Source organism: Mchenga conophoros, linkage group LG11, assembly GCF_057382185.1.
Source record: "Mchenga conophoros isolate Kocher_MC1m ecotype Shallow Benthic linkage group LG11, M_conophoros_male_GT1.1, whole genome shotgun sequence".
In the NCBI taxonomy this organism is placed as follows: Eukaryota; Metazoa; Chordata; class Actinopteri; order Cichliformes; family Cichlidae; genus Mchenga; species Mchenga conophoros.
The window spans coordinates 12,722,930-12,748,456 of NC_140536.1; the positions used below are offsets into that span (position 1 = coordinate 12,722,930).

Below are 25,527 nucleotides of genomic sequence, written 5' to 3' on the forward strand. Positions count from 1 at the left end.
TGCTGCTGAGGTGTCAAGATGACAAGCGAGCATCCGGCAGTGACAGGATGTACCTGTTAGGGAGATAGAAGACAATGTTTTTTGAACTGTGTTAAAAGTCATTGTGGTTTTGATTTGATCTATGTATAAAATGTATCTGTGACGTTAAAGGGGCGTCAGTAAATTTAAGCCCTGACGGTATAAAATATCTGTTCATGCTTTGATTAAGTCGAAGACCACTTGCTGTCTGCGTACAGAGTGTTCTTCCCACACGTGTGTATTCATTAAAATCAATCGTTTGACCAAGAGCTTCTGGACCATGGGTGGTTTGTACTCTCCTTCCTCAATATTTGAACCTTAACACCACATAGCAGGAAGGTGCAAGATGCTAACATGCAGGGCATACATGGAACATGATAACCAAATGGCTGGCATAGTTCAGAGGCCGGGCCTGGAAGTCCCAAAGTCAATATGGGAGACACCGCCAAGGGTGGTCGAGAATGACCGGACTAAGATCCTGTGGGACTTCCAGATACAGACGGTCAAACTGGTGATAGCGAACCATCAGACATACTAGTGATGGACAAGCCAGTATACCGAGTAATAGCAGCATCAGGAATAACGAATACCAGAAGCTGGAAAAACAACAAGGGCTGAGAGAGGAGGTTAAGAAGATGTGAATGGTGAAGGCAACAGTGGTCCATGTAGTAATCAGAGCACTCGGGGCAGTGACCCCTAAACTGGGCAGGTGGCTCCAGAAGATCCCAGGAATGACATCTGAGATCTGTGTCCAGAAGAGTGCAGCTCTACGAAGAGCAAAGATACTTTACAGGATCCTGGTAAACATTTGTAATAACGGATGTGTGTGACTCTGAGTGAGGCACAGGATTGCTAGATCAAGGCTAGCGACCTTAAAATGGAGATTCCAGAAACTTTCTTTACCGCGATGATCAAGCATCAACACTTAAAATGGAGAGCACTTCAGTCAATGTGATATTGATGTAGTTATTTTTATTCTCAGATGTTAACTGTTGGAAAATCCTGCACAAAAACACATTTTGTCTTTTAAAAGATATCAGGAACTTAAGGCCTTTTTTGATTATATCAACGTAACATCAGTTCAAAGTACAGTCATGGGTGTGGAACCTTTTCTCAGTGTCTTTGGCTTTAATGAAGGCTATATTATTAAAACACTGTAAGTGCCGTAATTTCACTGCTCATACAGATTCATTCAGAATAATTATCACTGGTTCAAATTCATGGATTGAATAAAAGGGGCATCGGGTGGTGGTCGTTACTGAACTGTCTCCATTTGAAAACATTAAAAAGACACTTTTGTGCAAATGACCATTTTAACTGAAACAAGCATTTTACAGTGTAAAAATCATATATGAAGTTATTTAGTGAATTTAAAGGAGACAATCTGAAACACAAACACAGTCACTGAATGTCTGTAAACTTGACAAACATCCCAACAAAAATAAACTGAATTGACAAACATTTGTTTTCCAGTTTATGTTTTATTTTTTCAGGAGGTTTAAACATGAGAGACGCGAGTAAAACAATTCAAAGGCCAACAATCCATTTACAACTAAAGGAAATAATATATATATATGTCAATTCAAAATTATAGAAAACACTGAATGCTTAAGTTTTTTAAGTGTCATATAATCATCATATCAGTGTATCATGAAATACAATCAAAAGTAATATATAATAATAACATGTTTCTGAGTGTTAATAGAAAAGTTCTTCTTAATTTCTCCACTGTTTATCTTCCTGCTACACTGAGCCTGAACCCATCACCTTTGATTTATTAGAGGAAAGTTTGCTAGAACCCAACAAGCCACTACTGACACCTGTCTAACTGAATAAACAAAACCAACCCATGGATCTTCTTACACTGCACAGATGAAATTATATTTATCATAAACAGACTTCTTGTACCACAAATGGTTCCCACTTGTATTCATGGCAGTGTTCATGCCACAGACTGCTGTTCTTGTGTCATCTGGAGCCCACTGATCAAAAAATACACACTGATCGTTGACCCAGATCCAGAAGTCGAAGCCACAGATGTATTGAAGACCCAGCCAGACAAAGGGAGTGTCAGCCTTCTGAGCCTCCAACCCAACCCAGACCTGGGTCTCGTTATCAAGGATGGAAACCAGATCCATGTGTTCCTGTCTGCAGTGGTACCGGGCGTCTGCCCATGTCTTGTTCTCTTTAATCAGTTTAAAGGGCTCTAAAAGGAAAAACATCAAGAAAATGAAACTTAGAAGCATCAAACCAAACAGTGTTTCTGAGTGTCTAACATGCTGCGTTGATTCAAACACATAATTCTTACTGTCAACATTTACACATTTATATTGACTCTACTGACTGACCAGTTAACTTAGTGGGTAAGAATGTTTTATTGTACCTTTTTTTATGCCTTTCATCGTCACCTCAAACAGAATTAAAAACCCAGATGTGTTTTTGTACACAGTTACAGTTACATAACGCCCCCACTTTGGTCCATTTTCACAGTTAAATGTTTTATTTTCTCCTCTAGTAGTTGTGTTGATTGTTGCACACCTGTAAACAAAGACAAAAGGTTGGACAGATGTACAGAAAGAGTTTCTGGCTCTGTTTGATTAAATCATGCTGTAAACAGTGGAGACAGTCGAACAGCTGGATAATAAATGTGAGCTGCTGTCTGAGAACATTTTAGAAAGAAGGAAAACACCTACAAATAAACAACAAAGGAAAATGAGAATAAATAAAGATTTTATATTCTTCACATATACGTGATTATTACTCCAAACCACATCACACCATATTAGACCTCCTATTTCATCTGATAGGACTGATACAGGGTTATCTGTGTTACTGTATTACTGGATTTAAATGCACTTAAATGTTCATAAAATTATCTAAAAAACATTGGACATGCTGGAGCCTGACTGAGAACAGAATGATTCAAAGTAAGATGAAGGTATTACTCAGTGGTGTCAGCAGCATTTCTCTCAGATGAGTTCCCGATGAGGATGTGAGCGCCTTCTAGATCAACTTTGAAATGATCCATGTTGTAAATGCTGATGCAGGAAATTTCATATAGACCAAATAAGTCAACTGTCCACCAGCTGATGGTTTCATATTCAGTGAAGGAACCTGTCAAATAATTTCCATCCAAAGCTCTGTCAGCAGTGTACTTGACACCATAATAATCTGTGTAGACTGAAGACTGAAATGCCACTTTGTCATCCAGTTTGATAGTTTCCCATCCTGGACTACATCCTGATGATGTAACTGAAAGTGAAGTTGGAAATAAAAAAACAAACAATGTCAGTGGTAATAATACTTCAGACCAGGAGTTCTAGTGTTTCTTTATCAAAATCTCCTTTTCACTCCTAAATAATGAATCTGAATTATGACTTCATGATCTGACTAAATCTTTTGTGGCAAACATATTTAGCGTGCACACACACACACACACACACACACACACACACACACACACACACACACACACACACACACACACACTCTCTCTCTCTCTCTCTCTCTCTCTCTCTCTCTCTCTCTCTCTCACGCAGTTGGTGAAAAAGAAATCATCAAAATTAATGAAATGAATAATTGGACTCTCAAAACATCCTGAAGGATGACCCTGTAATATATTACACTCCCACCCACACATCAAAGACTGCATGTTTATCAAAGCATTTATTTCTAAATCACAGTGATAACGTATCATAGAACATAATTCAATATGAATTTACATTTATATCATACATTTATACAGATATTTGTAATATTGCTTCAGTCCCAAAAAAAAAATCCCCACATGGAACATGTTCCCACAGATATGGCGTCTACTGTGATGCACAAATAAAGGGAGAAAAAATATATAAAAATAATTAAAAAGGCATAAAATTAAATACTTTACAAATAAGTATAGTCAGAACAGAAGCACCATCATACATTTGATATAACCGGAAGAAACTGGTTAGAAATGCACTCTTACCTGGATCCTTTTGAGTTGATCTTCCTGTGAAGTTTCAGAGAACGATGTAAGAATGAGTGAATTACTGCCAGCTCTGATATTGTTGTTTGGTAATACAGCAGAAAGCACAGAATGTAAACCATCCTTCAACACTCAGAAATGAAACTGGCTTTACTAAAGTCAAATCCTCTTTAAACTAAATGAAACGACTTTTGCTTTATCGAGCAGTTTGGATCAACTCACAGTAAAACTGAACTGTTATATTTGATCTTTTTCATTCTTTATAACGATCATTGAAACATCACTGTGCCAGGCAGGAACATCAAATGATCCACTTACCAATCAAAGTGATGAACAACAGACTCCACAGCATCTTTACTTTAGACTCTTTGCACAAATGTGTCCTCTAATAAGAGAAAGAAAAGACTTCTACCCTCACTCTGGAGTTTTCTGTAGACACACTGATGTTGATATGATCCCCTCTCTGAGGCAGAGCTGGATTTGTATTTCTGTCACTTCCCTCATAGATGCCAACATGAAAATATAAATTTCTCCTGTTAACACTCAGAGTGAGGCTGTTAGGCAAAGCATTCCCAGTCTTTTACATCTGATTTGCATCTCTGGACTTATCATGATTCTTATGATCACCCTGTTTAACCTACATTGTGCATGCATCCAAGCAGCAGCACATGCAAATACTTTAGCATACCAGGAAATTAACTTTACCAGTCGAGGCTGACTAAATAAAAAGATATTCAGAGATATTTGGTGTGCTTGAAAGAAAAAAAGGAGGCTTGTGATTCATATTCAAATTCAGTTTTATTTAAATTCCTGAAAGTGACGTACATTCAGTGACATCTATGTGCATCTTGTAGAGATTTTCTCACCTCTCACTGCTGCCAGGAGGAAAGCTTTCTAAGTACAGAAAGTTACATTTATTTTGAAACTAGGTGGGTAAATAATGCAGCTGAGTAGGAGGTGAAGCACAAGTACATTGCTAAATAAGGAATGACTGGACTGACAGCCGTCATTGTAATGAGCTTGCTAGCATTATATTAGCATGTTGCCTTCAACAGGTGGTTAAGTAATTTCCGCCATGCACACTTGATATAACAGTAATCACTATCTTACATATCACTTAAAAAAATCTGGATTCCAAATTTGAGTTTTTGATCACTTTACTTATTGCTCAGTTTAAATTGGATTTTTAAAAAGATTTTGTTATAGGAGTTTTTTGTTTGAACCCTTTGGTATTTCCATGTGGAATTTTACTCTGTTAAATTAAAATCCATCATCTCATATTTTATGACGTTTACTAGAATAGATTTATTCATCAAATTCTGAATTTTGGGTAACCGTAGCTGAACTGAGCACAACCTCTAGAGTGTGGAGAACTACTCTGAGCAAATATAGAGTGAAATCCAGAGCAGAGACCGAGGAGAGCTGAGGAGGTGAAGCACTGTGGACTGTGGTGGAGCAGTGTGCAAGCAGGGGCTGCAGGTTATTGATCAGAGGCAGATGCAGATAAGATGATAAACTCTGTTCTACTTTTACAATCATTTTAAAAATGTGTTCTTATTCTTTTGTTGTCAGCTATGAGGTCAATTTTAAGACAATCAGCTGTTCATCTTGTTTTACAGTGAGTGCTCTGTGTTATACTGCCTATTAGCTCAGTTATTGCCACTCCTTATTCAAAATAAATTTTTAACATTTTTAATGCTCCTTTCTTGTTATTTAGTCGCGACACAGGACCGAAGGATTCACTCTTCAGCTTTATCGATAGCAGTGCAACTGTCACTTCTCTGAAGCTGTCTCTTTCCCTCTGCTCCATCTCACTTCAAGACATAAATTTCCATTCATCAGTCCAGTTCAGCACACCTGCTCTTCCCCGCTTCCACGCTGCCCTGTGAGCTCACGGCGTCACCCCTCCTCTGCAGCAGGCCAAAGACCACACGTCTGCCACATTAGTAACTGTGTTACTGTGTTGTTCTAACTTTCCAATTTGTAAAGAAATTTGTAAATCTAATAATTTGTAAATCTAATAAACTTTTTTTGACACAAATCGGAATAATAATGAGAAAATATGGATAAAATTAGCAACTTCTTTAAGAAATTATGTCTTTGCTATTGCTGCTTTTTTTAAGCCTTTTTTTCTTTTTTATCATTCATCAATGGATTAATAGTTTCAGAAATATTTATTTGTAATTCCTCTTTTTTATTGTCAGTTAAATAATGATATAAAGAATTACTGTTTTAATGTCTAAATAAAAAGAAAGACTCTTCAGCCCCTTCATAATCTTTTACAAACTTCTGGTCACATTCAGCAGCAGACAAGTAGAATAAAGGAGGCAGTTATGTCATTTCCCATTATTACACAGAGCTTCATTTATGGATATTTATCGTTTGATTTCTTTGCATGTATGAATTGGATTGGTTGTTCTCGACATCTGATGAGAATTTCGTGCCAATAGCACCTTTAGAAAAACAAATTGGGGATGTGTTCAGTTTTTATTTTATCTGCTGTATGTTTCTAATAATATTTCATCTGTTACTTCTTGCCGTTATTCCCTTTTCTTGCTGCCTTTCAATGCCCTTGACACACAATTACCTCTATATTATTGTTTCACTCTTTTCTTTCTTCTCGTCTGTTCTGTTGTCTGATGTAATCCCACTACCCGCCTTATTCTTTCTGTTAGCTTCTGTTGTGTCACCTGAAATGATTGAAGGTAAAACAAGTCAGAAAAAGCTTGCATGCTTTAAAAGCAGAATTAATATCAAATTGTGATTTATCTGATTACAGCAAAAGATTAGCTTTTATTTGAAATATACCTGAAGAAAAGTGGATTTGTCCAGCACAATACAGAAAGACTAAACAGAAAAGGGAATTATAAACAGTTGTATCCCATCAACAGAGTGTCTTACCTCTCCAAAGCTGGATGCAGATCTCAGACTTCTGTCCTCCTGTAGATATGCTGCTGTTCCATTATCATGTCAGCTGCTTGATTTTAAACAGACTCACTGATCCTGCACGAGCAGGAACATAACTACAAATCCTCATCGTCCTATCAGAGTTGTTCATTTTGCACTGCAGCAGTGGTCACAGTGCCTGATTTAGTAAGAGCTTTCATAAATGTTTAACGCTCTACACTTTTCAAGGTCCTGGGTTAATTAAATTGTTATATCTCCACATGATGCTAACTATTTTACTGATATGTATAATTGGAACCAAAACAATCTTTGCTTTGTTAAGTTTAAAAGTACTTTAAGAAGTTTGTAGTGCAGTAAAATGACAGATGTTTACTATGATTACACAAACATTATGTAGGATATAATGCATTTAAATGCATTCTGGGGTCAGCCTCAGAGACAGGCAGAAGTGAGGTGTAAAAGTGAGGTCAAATGTTACATGATATTTGGATGCAAACTATGATGTGATATTTAGAATCCCCATATACCTTTATCATTCCCTAAATGTTCAGTACAAGCAAAAGCAGGATCAATTTAAGATTTGTTTTTGTTTTTAAACAACATTTTATGAAAGTCTGACCTTCGTTGGCCTTGAAGGAAAGTTCAGAGGTCTAAAGTAACAAGATATTTAAAATCATCATATATCATTCTCTATATACCTATATGTTATTAGTACAAACAATATAAGTAAAAAACACAGTTTTAGATAACAATGCTATATACATGCAGAGCTATCAATTCTGTCAGTCGAAGATATTTTAAATCCTTTCGTGCTACTTTCTATATGCTGACAGTATACACCACATTTGTAGGAATCACAGTCTCACAGTTTTTGTCAGTTTTCAACCAATAAATCATGAAGTTGACCTTGAAGATGTTGATGGATGTAAGCCAAATTTTAATGGATTGTTAACAACATAAAATTGTTAGAAAACATCACCTCTTTGGCAGAGATGTTACACATTTTAAACATGTTAAGCACAAAATGAAGCAGTTAAAATAATTCACTTGTTTCATGGTTTGATACAGATCAGAGGCACTGCCGTATATTTATCACCGTGAAGTGGATGAAATAGTGAAGGTTCAGTCTGCAGGCTTAATGACGACCACATTCACTGTGCTGCTTGTCTGAACCATCTTCGGCTGGTTCTTCACTTCCTTCCTGTCTGTGTTCACCTTTGTAAACAGTCAACACTGCAGCATGAGGATATTGTATTTCATGCTGCTGCCCGTCAGTCTCTAACACGCCTGTCAGTAAGATCTTGTTCCACCAGCGCTGTCTGAAGCTGTGCAAAGAGACACTGGTCAGGCTCTCCCCATCCTGGTAGTCCTCCCTCATCTTCTCTGGGATCAGGTCCTCTGACATCACCTGGAAGACCAAAGAGAGATAATGTTGATGTGTAAAAATGAGCCAATTTAACCCAAACTGCCTGGAATTTAAGCCTCCTCAAGCAGGTCTTGTAGTCCAGCTAGACGGCATGTCCCGTCTACCTACAGAGAGCCAAGCTGCCAGATGGAAGCAGTCTTTAAAGTATGTGGTACAAACGGTATGTGGGCCACTGATGCTCGTGCTGTTGTTGGTCCACCAGCCAACCGTGTACAAAGAGCTGAAGTAAACCAGAGTCTTAAAAACAATGAGCTGTCCACTACAGCCACTGTCTTTGCTTTTCATGCCATTTTTTTGTCTTTGAACTTCTCCATATTCCTGTAAATCCACTGTCACCACTTTCTTTAATCAAGCCCACTTGTCAACCAGTCAACATTTAGCAGAAGCTTATGTTATCCACCTCCACTGACACCCAATCAGGATCTTGACGAACTCAACAGGAGCAAGTCTGGTGTGTGAAAACCCCTTCGACCAGAATCGTGGGACTATAAAAACTGGTTTCAGAGTATGTGTGCAAGAAGGGTTCTCACCTCAGTGAGAGCCTGCAGGGTTTCTTGTTTGGGGTTTAGCCGCTGTAACGCCTCTTCTGTCATCTGTAGGACTCTCTCACTACGCTGAAGCACAAAGGAGGACTGCTGTTGTCGTAGGATTCTCAACAGGAGTCTGTAGGAGGCAGCAAGACAATGTGAGTACTCTTATATCTAATATTATACCCTATATTATCGGTCTATACTTGGTCTTTTTTATGCTTAAATCTTTGACAGCTGGCACAGACATCATCCAAAAGACTGTGGCTGTGGATAATTAAAGGATCCATACAACACTCTGCACCACTTATTGGACAGTCACCTGTTTCAGCTCCACTTCACACCACAATAACTGCATTTATTTGTTACCATCTTACATATTAAGCTCTGTATTGTATTAAATTTAGGTTTTTATTCATTTTTTATTTTTTTCCATTTTCTACTTCACTAATGTTGTTATTTAGTGTAAGTGTCACCTTTTTGACCTATTTTGTGTTGTCATATTGTATATTTTATTTAGTAAGAGTTATGTCTTAACTGTTTTGGATACTGTAATCCAGCAACTTGCTCACTGTTAGGATAAGAACTGTATATCTCATTATATTCACACAAGGCCAGGGGGGCACTTGCGGCCCGTATTTTGGCATGAAGAACTATAATGAAATTTGGCCCTAGAAGTTAGTTTTTTTTGTTAGGAAGGATTTGTTTGTTGTTGAGTGCAATGTTAAAATAAGTTCTTTAAAAAGCAAATAATGATTTATTATGAAGGCAATATGAGCAGAGAAGACAAACATGCTGAGGGATTGGCCGTGTTAGTTCAGTAGGAGAGTTATTTGTAAAGAAAACAATTTTCACTAGCAGTCAAAAACTAATGTGAACACTTATGTCTGCATTTTTATTTTGTTAAATACGAACAAAATTATAGCAGAAGTGCTGCCACGTGTCTGGCCAGAAAGAGAGTACTAATTTGTTTATGTGGTAGTTCAATGAAAGGCTTCAGTTAGTTTAGAGTGAGGGGAAAAAAATTGCATTCACATTTGCAGTTTTGTCTTGTTACACAATATTTGAAATAAAAAACAAACAAATGGTAAATGGACTGATTCTTATATAGCGCTTTTCTACTCTCCCGGAGTACTCAAAGCGCTGTATATTCACCCATTCGCACCCCACTCATACAAGCACTTCTCAACACAAGTGCAAACTAAACTACATTCACACATGTTCATACTCCGATGAACGCATCGAGGGCAACTTGGGGTTAGTATCTTGCCCAAGGATATTTGGCATGCAGACTGGGGAAGCCAAGAATCGAACTACTAACCTTCAGTACCTAATCTGCTCTACCACCTGAGCCACAGCCACCCCATAAACATTGTGACACATTGTGGGTGTTTTCTTATTTGTTTTTTGTACTACTTGAACACTAAAGTGGTCCTGCAACGCACAGGTTCTCAATGGGGTTCAGATCAGGTGAACAAGGAGGCCATGTCATTAGTTTTTCTTCTTTTATACCCTTTCTTGCCAGCCACGCTGTGGAGTACTTGGACGCGTGTGATGGAGCATTGTCCTGCATGGAAATCATGTTTTTCTTGAAGGATGCAGACTTCTTCCTGTACCACTGCTTGAAGAAGGTGTCTTCCAGTAACTGGCAGTAGGACTGGGAGTTGAGCTTGACTCCATCCTCAACCCGAAAAGGCCCCACAAGCTCATCTTTGATGATACCAGCCCAAGCCAGTACTCCACTTCCACCTTGCTGGCGTCTGAGTCGGACTGGAGCTCTCTGCCCTTTACCAATCCAGCCACGGGCCTAATCCATCTGGCCCATCAAGACTCACTCTCATTTCATCAGTCCATAAAACCTTAGAAAAATCAGTCTTGAGATATTTCTTGGCCCAGTCTTGACGTTTCAGCTTGTGTGTCTTGTTCAGTGGTGGTCGTCTTTCAGCCTTTCTTACCTTGGCCATGTCTCTGAGTATTGCACACCTTGTGCTTTTGGGCACTCCAGTGATGTTGCAGCTCTGAAATATGGCCAAACTGGTGGCAAGTGGCATCTTGGCAGCTGCACGCTTGACTTTTCTCAGTTCATGGGCAGTTATTTTGCGCCTTGGTTTTTCCACATGCTTCTTGCGACCCTGTTGACTATTTTGAATGAAACGCTTGATTGTTCGATGATCACGCTTCAGAAGCTTTGCAATTTTGAGACTGCTGCATCCCTCTGCAAGATATCTCACTATTTTTGACTTTTCTGAGCCTGTCAAGTCCTTCTTTTGACCCATTTTGCCAAAGGAAAGGAAGTTGCCTAATAATTATGCACACCTGATATAGGGTGTTGATGTCATTAGACCACACCCCTTCTCATTACAGAGTTGCACATCACCTAATATGCTTAATTGGTAGTAGGCTTTCGAGCCTATACAGCTTGGAGTAAGACAACATGCATGAAGAGGATGATGTGGACAAAATACTCATTTGCCTAATAATTCTGCACTCCCTGTAAATACAGGGGTCACAGTCACATGTAGTACCTTGTCCTGATGAAACAAGTGCAAGCTTTGAGCCAGACTCTGTCCTCACTGAGTTCTGCGGTCTCCTCCTGATGCCCCTCTCTGTCCTCCTGCTCATCTGTTGATTTGCAGCTCTCAGAGGAGGATTCTTTGAAAAACACAAATACAGCAAAGGGAAAATGTTATATCTTTGATTACCTGCTGTAAAAAATTACAACAGAGTTCATTTACCATAGCAATACACTTGAAGAAGGAAGTTAAAGAAACACTACCTGTGGTTCTGTTTCTGTCCAGCAGTTGCAAACACATCTGTCCCAGGCTGAACCAGTGCCAGGGGTTAAAGGGCAGCAGGCTACACAGCTGCTGCAGAGACGACATCTTTGATCCTACAGCTCCAAACTGCTCATAGATGCTGACCTTGGAGAAAAAGTAAACATTAGATTTGTACAGAATGATTGGGACTGTGAGCAAGAAAAGGGTGAAAAGGCCGTCTGTGTTAGGAATACTGGGAGCAACACAGTGGAACTGATTCTTCAATATTTAAGTTACTCATTTGTAATGATTTCTAAAAAGTATCAATAATAAAATGAAAAAAGCAGTATTAATCACTTCCGAACATTTATTTTTTCCCGTGGGTAGCACTGTTGTCTCAGAGCATGAAGGTCATGGGTTCGAATCCATCATCTGGTTGGGGCCTTTGTGTTCACATGTTCTGCCCGTGTCAGGGTTGGTTCTCTCTCAAGTAGTGGAAACTAAACTAGTGAATCTAAATCATTGGGGTGTGTGTGTGTGTGTGTGTGTGTGTGTGTGTGTGTGTGTGTGTGTGTGTGTGTGTGTGTGTGTGTGTTTTTCAAGCTGACCTTGAGCAGCAGGAGGCTGGTTAGGTGACAGGTGTTGGAGGCGTCTTTGCTCTGTAGAGAGATCACGTACATATTACTATCAGGTCCGGATTAGAGTTAAACCAGTTCACACTAAATCTGGTCCGTAGGCTTTTAGCCTCTGAGGACAAACTCTGGGTGCGTTCCAATAGTCCATTTTGCTTATTAAGGTCCTAAGTGAGAAAAGTGACTCTTCAATCCTTCCTTTATTGCTTCCTTAGGATCCACTGGAACATCCTTTACGAAGGGGAGAAGATGGCATACCATAATTCAGAGCGGCAGACCATCCGACTGTTAATGAAAACAATCGACATTATAAACAAAGTGGTGCAGATCATGGAAATGTTAATTATAACTGTATTTTATACTTCATGAAGAAACAACTCATCAAGAAGTAGTTTTTAATCCAGCTGTGTGATGTTCAGAGTTCAGCTGTGACTTTTGTTAACTCAAAAGACACGACGTCGTACTCTCATTCACAGCGCTTTATCCGTTCCGCCATTTTTCATACTGAACACAACAACAACACTTCGCGGGCAACCGTACTCTCGCGATAAAACAGAAAATAACAAGTTAACAATCTCCCTCTTTCTTAAAAAAAAATAAAATAAAAGTATAAACACACCCCTGTAAACATTTGTATACATATATGTATATATTTATATAAAAAAAAACATTTCAAAAGTGCTTTGCTTTACTTAAAGCATACTATCATTGCACACAATAAACAATGGTACATTTGAATGCAAAGACAACTTTGTAGACAAAGGATTACAGTATCCAGAGTCCTTCATCTAGCGCCTTTAGAAGGGTTAAAGGTGAAACTCCCTTTTTTGTCAGACAATCAGCAAGTTGAGATTTTGAATCTGACCAACAAACCTGTCTGATTTTCTTGGCTTGTATGAGCTCTTTAATGCTGCTCATTTCTAGCCTCAGTCTTTTCTCTGTAACCTGCTTAGTAGACTTGAATGCGTCAAACAAGGAATGATTATCAGTTACACAGATCAAAGGAAGAGCATTTAGACCAGTGTTACCAGTTGTAAGCTCAGAAAAAAAGTGTTGCCAGGAAGACAGCACTGTCTATTCCATCTGACATGGCAAGAGTTTCTCCTGCCAGTGTCCTTCTGACTACGCGCCTGATTTTTTTAGACTGCCAGAAGAGAGGACAAAACTTTCCTCCTTTACCCATAAGGACGATTAATGCCCCTCCTTGAGTACCGCCATCAGGAAGGTTTCCAAATGAAGCATCACTGAAAACAACCAATGCCAGATCCTCACTGTTACCCAAGTGCTGAAACTTAAGAGTCACTTTCTCTGCCTTAAGTTTACGGATAACTTTGTTCACTTCATGAATAGACTGTACAGTTGCATCTTTGATATTAGATCCAAGGCTACATGTGTCAAACATAACATCAGGCCTTGTTTGTTTGGCAACCCACAAAATCTGTCCTATTTTTGACCTGAGTTGCTCACGTTCTGTTTCACTTAAGGAAGCCTCCCTCTGTACAGCCCGTGCTGCTTGTAACTGAACCGGTTGTAGGTTGTCAATGTAAAGTTGTTGATGCACCTCTATTACATCATTAACTGTACAAATGTCCATACCAACATAAGAAAAGCTGTCATGTTCTTCACGGCCCACAAGGAAGGTAGATTTCAGTACAGGAATGATATGAGTTGCAAAGTGACTTGAACCAGCCCAAAGGAAATCATCAACGTGACATGCAAGCACTCCTGTAACCTCAGATTGTTCATTCTGCCAATAGAACACTGCAGGATCAACCTGTGATATTTTACCACCAGTTTTAAGCATAATGTCTTTGACCTTATTGTACCAATAAAGTGAAGCATCTGCAAGTCCATAAACACACTTTTTCAGTTTCCATAGAACATTGTCCTTGCCAGCTTCAGGTGGGGGACGAAGATAGATGTCTCTTGACAGTTCCATTCCCTGCAAGAAGGCAGATTTAATGTCCATTGAATTTACTCTCCACTTGTTTTGACATATCACAGCTAGCACCAGTCTGAGGGACTTAGACGCACATGTTGGAGAGTCTTTCTGTAGTTCTTTAGTATTTACCTCTTCAAACCCCCGTGCCACAAGTCGAGCCTTTGGGACAACACCATTAGTAGTTTCTTTGAGTGTACAGACCCATCTAGTAGACACACATTTTTGACCCAGGTCTTTCACTTCATCAAACACACCATTACTTTGCCAGCTCTCAATCTCCTGCTGCTTAGCAGAATCAAAGGAAATATCTTTTGTTATGAGTACATCTGCATCTCTGTTTTCAGCTTCAGTGCAAAGACCATCAACAAGTGACATGTCTACAGCTTTCTTTTCACCTTCACTACCATCATGCTCAAGATATTGCACATTGTACCAGTTTTTGTATTGCCCTTTTGCTTTTCCCGCTCTGCCTAGCACTCTGGCTGTGTGTTGAACACCGTTGTCTCTGTTGGTAAAAGCAATCAGCTGTCCTGATCTTAACTTTACATTTGCAGAGACATGACCAGTGGGTGTAGAGGGCTCATTTGCAGTTTGTGTGACAGACATGTTTTCTGTAGTGTTAGTTTCTCTGTCAATAGTGATGTCTTCTTCCTCACTAATACTCTGTTCACCATCGGGTGTGTCAGTGTCATCATTTTCAACTGTGTCTTTGTTGTCATTATCAGTAGTACTGTGTGGTATTTGTTTATCTCCAGTCTGTGAATCCACTTTAGTCAATCTTGACTGGTGTACTCTTACAAGAGTCCCCCCATGTCTTACAAATACAACAGTTCCATCCTGCCCAATAACTACACCTGGACCCTTCCACTCTGTACAGTCGACTCGTTTGTAGTATACTTTATCTCCTGCCTCATATTTGTCATCTGTAGGCCTAAGTTGTTTGCGTAGTGCTCTCCTGATCCTTTCTGAACACTCTGCCTCAGTAAATGCTTTTCTGGAAGCATGTAATGCTGAGATATGTTCAGCTACTCTTGCACTTACAGTTGTGCCCTCTAAGGCAGGTGGCTTATCCATCAACACAGAAGGAAGGTTGGGGTTTTGGCCAAACACAAGTTGATGTGGACTATAACCATGTACATTAAGCATACTGTTTTTGGCCATAAGGGCCCAGTCTAGCGCAGTGTGCCAGTCACATCCTCGTTCCTTTTTTACCTTCAGGAGGATTTCTGTAAGTGTCATGTTATGTCTCTCCAGTAGTCCGTTGCTCCAGGGACTATACCCCGCCGTTGTTTTTACCTCAATGTTGAAGTTTTCAGCCATGTCCCGAATGTCTGTGTTGTTGAACTCTCCGCCGTTGTCTGTGTAGAGCCGTCTGGGGGCACCGTGAATGCTTATCCAGGTGTGAATGAAGGAGTTGACGATCTCTGCAGCTTTCTTTGTCTTTACGATGCTGCCGGCACTGAAGCGTGTGAAGTGGTCGATGATGTGAAGGTACCACACATTGGGCTCCAGCTCATGTAGATCCATCGCTACTGTCTCATTATACTCAGAAGCCAGGGGTAGACCAACAGCAGGTCTCGGCTTGGTTTTGCAATATTTCTGACAAATGTCACAGTCACGAACTATCTCTTGTAGAATAACTGCACATTGTTTATCTGTATTGCCAGAGCTTTGGATGAGCCTCAATATCCTCTCTGCAGATGCATGACCAAACTGCTTATGAAGTTTCACAAGGACTTTCTGTTTCTCTTTTGTAGACATTTCAGCAGTTACCATGAGAACTTCATTTTCATTGCAGCTTTCTGTAGTATTTTCATCTCTAATGTCCACACAATAGTGTCCCGAACTAGTGAGCTCTAGGGGAACAGGCTGCTTGAACATGACAACACTGTCATTCTCCATGTCTAGAACAGTCCCTGCTTTCTTGAGAGACGTTTTGCTCAGTAGTAGTGGAATGTCAACAGGAACTACTTCACTTTCAATGTCACATTTTGTTTGTCCAATTTTGGCTGGAAGTTTCACTTTTCTGCTGGAATACACTACAATACCATCCCCAAAGCGAAATGGTCTGGAGCTGGGGGTTTCTGATTGCAACAGCTTGTTTACTTGGCCTTGGCTGAGGTCACGCATGTAACTGTCTAGCCACTTCTGACCACAAACTGTACGTGTACATGCAGTATCAATAATGGCTGACCCCAGTGCCTCAGTCAGGAAGATTTCAGAGTCTGTCATTGAGGCTTTAGTGTACAAAGTAATGTTACACTCCTCCACTTTCCCATCTTCAGTTAGCTTTACTTGGTCACCATTACGATGAGGACAGTCTTTCGCCCAGTGGTAAGTGCTCTGACAAATAGCACATCTTGTTCGCTTGCCAAACTTGTCAAGTGGGTTGGTACCTTGTAGTGGTTGTCGCTGTCCACTCCGCGACGAAGTACCGTTGTTTCGTTTGTATTTGGGACCTTTTTGTTCCGTAAGGAAAACTGCTTCTTGGTTCAGTTGAATTCCGCTGAAAACTCCGGTTACTTTCCCTCCGAAAATCCGTTTCAGTGCAGACTTCATAGACGCAAACGTTAAGTCCGTGCACGCTGTCAGTGCAAGCTGTCGACTTTTCTCATCAAGACAAGCTGTATCTAGAAGCTTAAATGCTAGCACAGCGTCAGGCAGCGTCATGTTGTACTTTTTCATCCGGTTATAACGCTGTTCAAAGTCTATAATGTAGTCTGCCATGGACACGCTGTGGTTCTTTGCAATGGAGTCAAAACACGAGTAGGCTTCATAAGCGCGGTCTTTCTCTTCTCTCTGAAACACCGCATCAAGTTTTGCAAGTAGTATTTCCATACCGTCATCTTTGTCCAAATCTTCCGCGGGTATCTCCATGGCCGTTTCTCTGGCTCTTCCCTCGAGCCCCAGCGCCACCGCGAGTGCCTGTTTCTTTTTATCCAGCTCCATAACTCTTCTCCAGATATTGACTTCATTCTTCCAGCATTCGTATGGCCTGGCTTCATCAAGCTTTGGTGGTACTTTGTAATTGGAAACCATCCTCTGCTACCAATGTTAACTCAAAAGACACGACGTCGTACTCTCATTCACAGCGCTTTATCCGTTCCGCCATTTTTCATACTGAACACAACAACAACACTTCGCGGGCAACCGTACTCTCGCAATAAAACAGAAAATAACAAGTTAACAACTTTAACAGATTGCTGTTAAAATGTAAAACTATATCAGCAGATTATGGCATGAAGGACATGGATTTATGTAAGCTCTGTAAAGATTATGAGCTCGTCCTTTGCTGTATTGAAGACTTTCGGATTGTCTTAAATTTATTTTTACTTCAGGTCAGCTGGTATAAGGGAGGGATGGAATTTTATTGCAGTCACAGAAATCCTAAAAAGGGAAAAAGAAGTATGATCCACTGGATCACAGCTGGTTAATATAAGCCAAAAAGATGGGTTTAATTTTATAGGCTATGGGACAGTTTTACTAAGTGGAGCGAATTATTGTGATGCCGCAATTGCAGGGTGACCTACTCACAATGAACTATAATTTATTTACAAAGATGCAGTGAGTTCACTTCAGTAAAAAACAGCATTCTGCCAAAAGCAGCAGAGATTAGTCTCTTTATAATATTACAAACTGTTCCACCATATAAACCTGAAATGTGAGTGGAACAGCTGACGTGTACAATGTGCAGAGAAACAAAAAAAAAAATTGTCCATCCCAGTTGCTGTGTGACTGTACCACGTGTGTAGATGCACCTTTAAAATGTCAAAAGAAGGCCTAGTGGTGCTGCATGACGTTAATAAATCTGGCCCTAAATGTTCCTTCTTTATAATTTCCAAAGAGATATTTCTCACAGGCTGCTATCATTTAAATGACAAGCACAATGAGGTTAAAACACATTGTGGTGAAATAAGATTCTGTATTCTGTAGTCCATCTGCACGAGTTAGTTTCAACATTCGTCATCCGACTGGTGTAAGGTTGTTCCAATTCTCATCGCACAGCTCTTCTCTTTTCCTAAATGCTTTTCAGTGATCCTACCCACTTTTCTTTGACCTCAATGATGTTTTCATCCAAAAAGAGGAAAAGAGGTTAGAAAAAGGAGATAGGAGGGACTTTTGGAACACACCCTTAGTGTTCAGAGTTTATAGTGCAGACAGGGTCACTGTTAAGGAAGACAGATTTTTAAAAAGCGGATAAAAAGTCACAGGATGGTCACATGATAGCTGACAGTATTCACTCTGACTGTTCCTCATGGAAAACCCAGTCAGGTAAAGAATTACCAGTAACTGGGCCAACTCCAGCGCTCTGTCTCTCTGTCCCAGTCTGGTGCAGCATCGGGCCATCCCCTCCACGACATCTCGTCTAATGGTCAGGTTGTTGTCAGCGATCCACTGCAGGCAGCTGCTGTATGCCTCCAAGGCTTTCTGACCCACACACACCAAACAAAAAGAAACCAAACAAAACTTCTAAAACGTTACAAACGCTAAGGTGGAAAAGTGAGAGTGGCAGCAACAACAACAGGAAGAGTCAAACCCAGAGTGTGATTTGGTCCAACGCTTAAACAGCTTCTGTAGGTTTTATTTTTTCACTGAAACAGAAGTTTCTTGTCAATATTTTAGGAAATCTTTTCCATGCTGTCTGGAAATGTTGCTGCTGTGTAAACCACTGCTGACTACATCTGTGCTCTTTGGCTGTGTGAAATGGGACTATAAAAATTGCTCTTTTCTGAGGTGACTTATTAGGCTGGAAATATGAAAATGATCTAACTAGTCTTGTTTGTTCATAACTTTACAACAGTCTTACAGAAATATTCAAATACTGATGCTGTTGATAAAGCAACAAAGTGATGGTCATGAATGGACTTTTTTTTTTATTTGCCTGTTAGTTTGCATCAGCTGTACAGGAGGTTTATCAGCTATACAAATACCTGCTACAATAGACCTCCATGTCCCAGTGAAACTTTCCGAGGAAGTGTTTGATGTAAGAGAGCACAGACTAAATTGAATGAGTGACAGTACCTGATAGTTTCCTTGTCTCACAGCCAGGTCACCTCTGAACTTGTAGACTTTCTGCTTCTCCAGAGAATCTTCAGCATCCAGAGCAGCACTGTCACAAAACCACTGCAGAGAGGAACAACTTTACCACACAGCATAAAGCTGTTAGAGGATGCTGCTCAGTCAGTCACTGCCAGAGAAGTACATGTCTCCACTTTTGCCCTGATGCAGCAGCTACTCAGCTTCATCTATGCTTAAACGTCAGCATAATAATAATGCAGTTTAACTTACAGCGAGCAGCACAAATATCAAAGAGGAGCAATATTGAAATCTTGCACTTAATTCAGAGATGGGATATCCGATTTGTCTGCTTGTTTCTCTCCATGTAAACGAAACATGTGACAGACTCAGCCAAGTGCAATAACATGGGAGACGTCTGGCCTCTAGAAATGCCACAGGGTACTTATTTGGGCACTTATTTAGAAGCATGAACTTCATTTCCTTTAATTTGTGTGTTTAAAAACTGAGTGTCTGTAATCACCAGCCTAATTTGACACAAACGCTTAAAATGACGAACCATAGTTACAGTTATTCTCCTGTATGAGCTACATGTCAGATCGTAAACGTTACAATTCGCACTTTAGTCTTTTAGCTCCGTGTTTGTTCTGTACATAACGCTCTGTGTTCGTGTTCACCACGAAGGACAATCTAAACAACCTTCATGTCTATCTTCATGTAGTAACGTCTCTGTGTAAGACTCTCACCTCTGGCTCACACAGTTTGGCGCTGTAAGAAGACAGAGACGCACACACTCGGTCTCTGACCTCCGAAAACACCGAGTCGTCAAACGTGCTCCCTAATATCTCCATCTGGAGCTAAATACATACAATTTACTCCACAAATACAGGCTGCCCATACAGCAACTACTGTGCGCTTGGTTAAACAGCCCGACGAATTCATTTCCGGACAGAAAGGTTCCGGCTGATGACGCAGTAACCACTCAGCTCCCTGGATATAAAGAAGAATTCATATCGTGGTGTCAAACATGCGGCTCAGACAAACGCTGTAAAATGTAAAAGTGAGTCTCCATTGTGTCCTCCCATCTAAACAGTTGACCACTTTTGATAAGTGTTTGCCTCTGTGCTCAAATTGCATATTCATCCAATGAAATTAAGGCAAAAATACACTGATGATGCTGCATCATTTTACAATGTACAAGACATATGTGGAATTATGCAGTTTATTTAAAGGAGGAAATTTGACACAGATGCAATCACTGAATATCTGTAAACCTGACGGAAATGTTACACCACACTGGCGGCTGGCAGCGCTACCCCTCAGCCTCCAAGTTGATGCACCTATGGCATCAATTTTAAAAAGCCTATGTCACCTCATTCTTGAGTTAGTCACAAAGTTAAGTCTCCACACCACCCACCAGGCAACGTGATGACGTGCTGACGTGCTGAGGGTATTTGACAAATGAATCTACTTATGCTACAGACTGCTGTTCTTGTCTTGTCTGGAGCCCACTGATTAAAAAATACACACTGATCGTTGACCCAGATCCAGAAGCTGAAGCCACAGGTGTAGTGAGGACCCAGCCAGACAAAGGGAGTGTCAGCCTTCTGAGCCTCCAACTAAACCCAGCCCTGAGTCTCTTCATCAAGGATGGAAACCAGATCCATGTGTTCCTCTCTGCAGTGGTACAGGGCGTCTTTCCATGTCATGTTAGGTTGAAGGGCTCTGAAAGGAAAAACATCAAAAACATGAAACTCAGTTCCACTTTCACTGAGCTGTGTACTTTATCATTATCCTTCACACCTCCTTTCCACAGTGACAGAGCTAAGACTGAAAATAAGTGTCAAAAAAGGGAAAAGACTGAAATTGAGAGGAAAAATTCTTAATATTGTGGTAAGAAAACCCACTGGTACTTAAAAGACAATGTTATAGTTAAATACATCAAAGTTGAACTTATTTAAAGTTCAATTCTGTCTGATCCAAATGTATTTAATGTGAACCAATCAAAGTAGTTACCAGTTTTATAAGCAGGTTTGGATTCTTAGTGAAACATTGCTCCTTCATGCTATTATGTGAGTTATTGGGTGACATGGGTGAAGGTGGGAGTGGGGGCTGAGACACCTGGGGAGGGATTTAGAAACTGCTATATAGGTGGCTAAGAGTTCACCAGCCAAGAATAACAAGAATAAAAAAACATCACACCTGAACTTTTTTTTAAATCCTTTATTTTAATGAAATATTATATTCCCTTTGTACCATTTTCCTCTGTGGTCCCTGAACTCCACAGCACTCAACCAGCTGTGAGACATGAAATGTGTGCAATTTTAATTTAAAATGCCAGCTGTTATTGAGCTTCACTCTTGATAGGTTGATTTAGAAAAGTTTATATTTCATACTTGCTTGAGGACAGAACCCGATTCATTTTTGCTTTAAATAATGCTTCATGAAACGTGAGGTCCGGACTAAATGGCAGTGCTTTGGCTGCTGAGACTAGGCAACAGTAACTCAAATATCCACTCGTTAGAACCAAGGCATGCAGAAAAGTATCTCTGAACACAAAACATGAACACAATTTCTTGACAAAGGCAAATTAGACATAAAACTCTGGGAATGCTTTGCCTACTGAACAGCCTCACTCTGAACAGGAGAAATGTATATTCCATCTGCTGATCTTGTTGATCTGTTTATTTTCATATTTTTGTGTTCCAGGTGCTGTATGTTTGGTTTTCCTTATATTTTTCTATTTGTGCTCAATGCTTTTATTATGTAGTCCCGTATTTTCCCCCTTGTTCTTTTTTTTCTCCATCCTGTCCACTTAGACAACACATGAACAAGAAGAGCCTGTAGAGAATTTATAGAGAACAAGTTATAAAAGCAAAATGTGTTGAGCCCAACAGTGCTTTCAGATTACAAGTGTGCCTGCAAAAGCTACAAAACAGGACAGGATTTTAAGTAAATAAAATAAATAAAACCAGCAACAACAATGAAACACAACATGTTAGACACTGAAGCATCAAATCAAACAGTGTTTCTAAGTTTATAGGTTGATTTTGAAAAGATTTATATTTTATACTTGTTTGAGGTCAAAACCCAAAAAAATCTCGATTAAATTATGTGAACAGGTGAGAAGCATTTGCTTTAAATAATGTTGCATCAAGACTGAACTGAATGTAGACACAGAGCAGAAAGCAGGGCTTAATGGTTGACTGGTTGAGGGGCTTTTTTTTCTAGCAGCTTGTTAATGATTTACTGATTGTTACAGTAATTAGTTTTGTTTTAGTTGTTGAAAAGAATTACTATAAATTAGTTATAGAGTAGATCAAAATTTATAATTTAGAAATTGTAACTGTAACATTATGTTACTCGATACCTCATTATTCACCCATCTTCTACTTGTTATATAAATTTCCTGGTATGGAAAAGTATTTGCATGTGCTGCTACTTACGGACAATGTAAACTGAAACATAACGACCCTGGTATGTTCACAGATGCAAATCAGTGTGGGGATGCTTTGCCTAATGACCATAACAGCCTCACTCTGAGTGTTAACAGGAGAAATTTATATTTGGCTCACAGTCCCAATCTGTACAAATTAGAGATGGACCGATCCGATATTACGTATCAGTATCGGTCCGATACTGACGTAAATTAGTGGATCGGATATCGGAGAGAAATAAAAAATGTAATCCGATCCATTAAATATCAAAAAAGCACCTCACAAAACTTGCGACATGGCGTAACTCGGCTCATAACTGTAGCACGTAGTAGGTGTCACGTGATAGAGCGGCTGCCTGTATTTGTAGCCTCACTCCGGCATTTCATCTCCGAGGAAGTTATTCCAGAGAGAAGTAAAGCAAGTGTGTAAGTTCATCTCTGAATGTTTGTAAAGCATTCCCATGTTAAGCTTAACAACCGATATATGGAGCGACTGCCTCTCTCTCCCTTTCCTGCTGCTACTTCAATCATGAAACTGATCAATGATCAGCTGATCGTCGCGAGTCTGTCTCTCTTGTTTGTTTTTGGCCCACTTTGCACCAGAAAGAGGAAACCAGCGGCTGAACAACAGCAGCGCGTTTAAGCTTGATAAGCTGTTGTTAGAATGTATTTAATATAACTTTCTACACCAGGATCCTTTTCTAAGTAGCTGACGGCTGGTAACTGTGCAGGGGCGGATCTAGCAAAGTTTAGCCAGGGGGGCCGATAGGGCATTAACAGGGAAAAGGGGGCACAAAGACATACTTTTTTTTCTTATTCTCATTTTAAATGTCTAGCTTTTAATAAATAATTATCTGAATCTTACACCCAAAGTTTTAATCTGATGTAAAATATATAGAAGTCCATTACTGTATATAGTAACTGTTAAGTCTAATATACCGTAGTAAGCTATAGTACTTTTTCCTTTGGGAAGGTACGATCTGTGCAGTCTGCAGTTCTGTTGAAGAAAGATGTTGAATCTATTTAATATTTCTTGAAAAATAATTGATTTCTGGGCATTTTTTTCACACTGCATCAAATTGAAGTTGATTACGTCAATTAAGCCTTTTTTGCGCCACGGACCGGTTTATGCCCGACATTATTTTTCACAGACCGGCCTTTAAGGTGTCGCGGATAAATACAACAAAATAAAACTAGTACCGGTACCGAAAAAAAGAAGATTTATTCATGACACACGTGAAAAGACCCAGGAAAACAGAGTTAACGATAAAAACGATAACAAAATAACGCTGAAAACCGATAAAAATCCCTGAAAACTATACATTTCACACCTGAGTATCAACTCTCGCGGCCTGGTACCAAACGACTCACGGACCGGTACTGGTCCGAGGCCCGGGGGTTGGGGACCGCTGAATTAAGCATCATGAGGTGGAGGGTGGTTCCTTATTTTATTTTATTTTTTTTGCTGGGAGTTTTAGAACCCTATTAGTTAGGTTGCTTACTCTTTAAAATACCAGAATAGGGAGGATGGAGTAGGTTTAAGTTTATTAGATTGATCAGTATTGCTGAACTATGAAATATTTTGGGTGCAGTGTATTTTTTGCATACAGGTATAACAGAATAGCTTTAGTGTTTTGTTTTGTTTTTTTAACTTGAGTATGAACTTATACAAAAAGCAGCAAAATATTAAAAAAAAACAGTTTTATTGATTAAAAAACACACTATATCGGATTCATATCCAAATTTATGATATCGGTATCGGACATAAAAAAGTGGTATCGTGCCATCTCTAGTACAAATATAATGTTTACTTTGTCTCCAAGGTCAGCATCTATGAGCATTCATATCTGAGGGATCAAAGATGTTGTCTCTGCAGCAGCTGTGTAGCCCACTGCCCTTTAACCCCTGGCACTGGTTCAACCTGGGACAGATGTGTTTGCAGCTGCTGGACAGAAACACAACCACAGATTGGCAAATTGTCGTGATACATTAACACTACTTTTTACAGCAGGTCATCAAACATATAACATTTTCTATCAGTTTCATCAGGACAAGGCAGAAAACCAAACCAAAGCACATGCCAGCTTCACTGAAGTTGCAGCTAAAATAAAAATGGAGGAACAGGCTTGATGTTTAGTGAATGACTGGCATTTGTAAGATTAAAACCAAATAAGTAAAGAACACTTTCATTTGAACAAGAAAGATATAATATGCAAATACCTCACTTATTTTAAATGCATTATTTGCAAAAAGGTTTAAAACATCAGCTTAGATATATTTTTTTCCCCCTAAATTACCGTCACAGCAGGCAAAGCATTAAACACATATCAGAGGACACCACTTAGGGAAGGAGGAAAATATGTAATTTTGTAATAGTCAAAATTCCCTTGAAAGAGCAACAGGTCTGATGTTTAGTGTATGATGGTGTCACAATGTGCTTTGTGGAAGGTGGTTGTTGCTTTGCAGACGCAGATGCAGAACACAACCCACATCCTCATCTCTACTGCTCAACCCACAAATGCATTTTCCTTACAAATGTGGCACCACTGAGGGGAAAATAAACAGGCTTTCCCACAGTGTAAGATTTATTAGTAAGAAACATTGTTACAATTTTCTTTAAGTTACAATTTTTTTTACCATATTCAATATGTTTTCACCCCAAATTTGTTTAAGGAGGACAGAATTCTGATCTCAGATCTGTCTTTGGAAAGGATAAAACTATTTACTCACCTTTTCTGTTTAGTTATCCTGTATTGTGCTGTGCGACGACTAAAACAACTTTCTTAGCATTAGAATTTTCACAACACAATTTCAATTTGTAAACATTCTTACACTTGGTACACAAGTTAAGTATCTGCATAACTGCACTAAGGTGTTAATGATGCAAAAATCATATTTTG

At 39.5% G+C, this 25,527-nt stretch overlaps 2 protein-coding genes across 4 annotated transcripts; both read right to left on the reverse strand.

The window, feature by feature from the left end:
- Window positions 1-1,515: 1,515 nt before the first annotated feature.
- On the reverse strand, window positions 1,516-4,439 carry LOC146563692 (fucolectin-2-like). Of its 2 annotated transcripts, none has more exons than XM_085290942.1 (5): window positions 4,304-4,439; window positions 3,986-4,009; window positions 2,964-3,258; window positions 2,402-2,556; window positions 1,516-2,224 (listed from the first exon to the last, which is right to left on the reverse strand). In XM_085290942.1, exons 1-5 carry the CDS (start codon window positions 4,335-4,337, stop codon window positions 1,878-1,880), a joined length of 855 nt encoding a protein of 284 aa, XP_085147068.1. In that variant the 5' UTR covers window positions 4,338-4,439; the 3' UTR covers window positions 1,516-1,877. The 2 variants fall into 2 exon arrangements, with proteins under 2 accessions (XP_085147068.1, XP_085147067.1); XM_085290941.1 differs by having other exon boundaries at window positions 2,964-3,270.
- Window positions 4,440-7,812: 3,373 nt separating this feature from the next.
- lg11h8orf76 (linkage group 11 C8orf76 homolog) lies at window positions 7,813-20,125 on the reverse strand. Of its 2 annotated transcripts, none has more exons than XM_085290940.1 (8): window positions 19,938-20,125; window positions 19,198-19,299; window positions 18,460-18,603; window positions 12,210-12,260; window positions 11,622-11,766; window positions 11,371-11,497; window positions 8,849-8,981; window positions 7,813-8,300 (listed from the first exon to the last, which is right to left on the reverse strand). In XM_085290940.1, the coding sequence occupies exons 1-8, from the start codon at window positions 20,040-20,042 to the stop codon at window positions 8,028-8,030; spliced, it is 1,080 nt and encodes a 359-aa protein (XP_085147066.1). In that variant the 5' UTR covers window positions 20,043-20,125; the 3' UTR covers window positions 7,813-8,027. The 2 variants fall into 2 exon arrangements, with proteins under 2 accessions (XP_085147066.1, XP_085147065.1); XM_085290939.1 differs by having other exon boundaries at window positions 11,619-11,766.
- Between the last annotated feature and the right edge of the window lie 5,402 nt (window positions 20,126-25,527).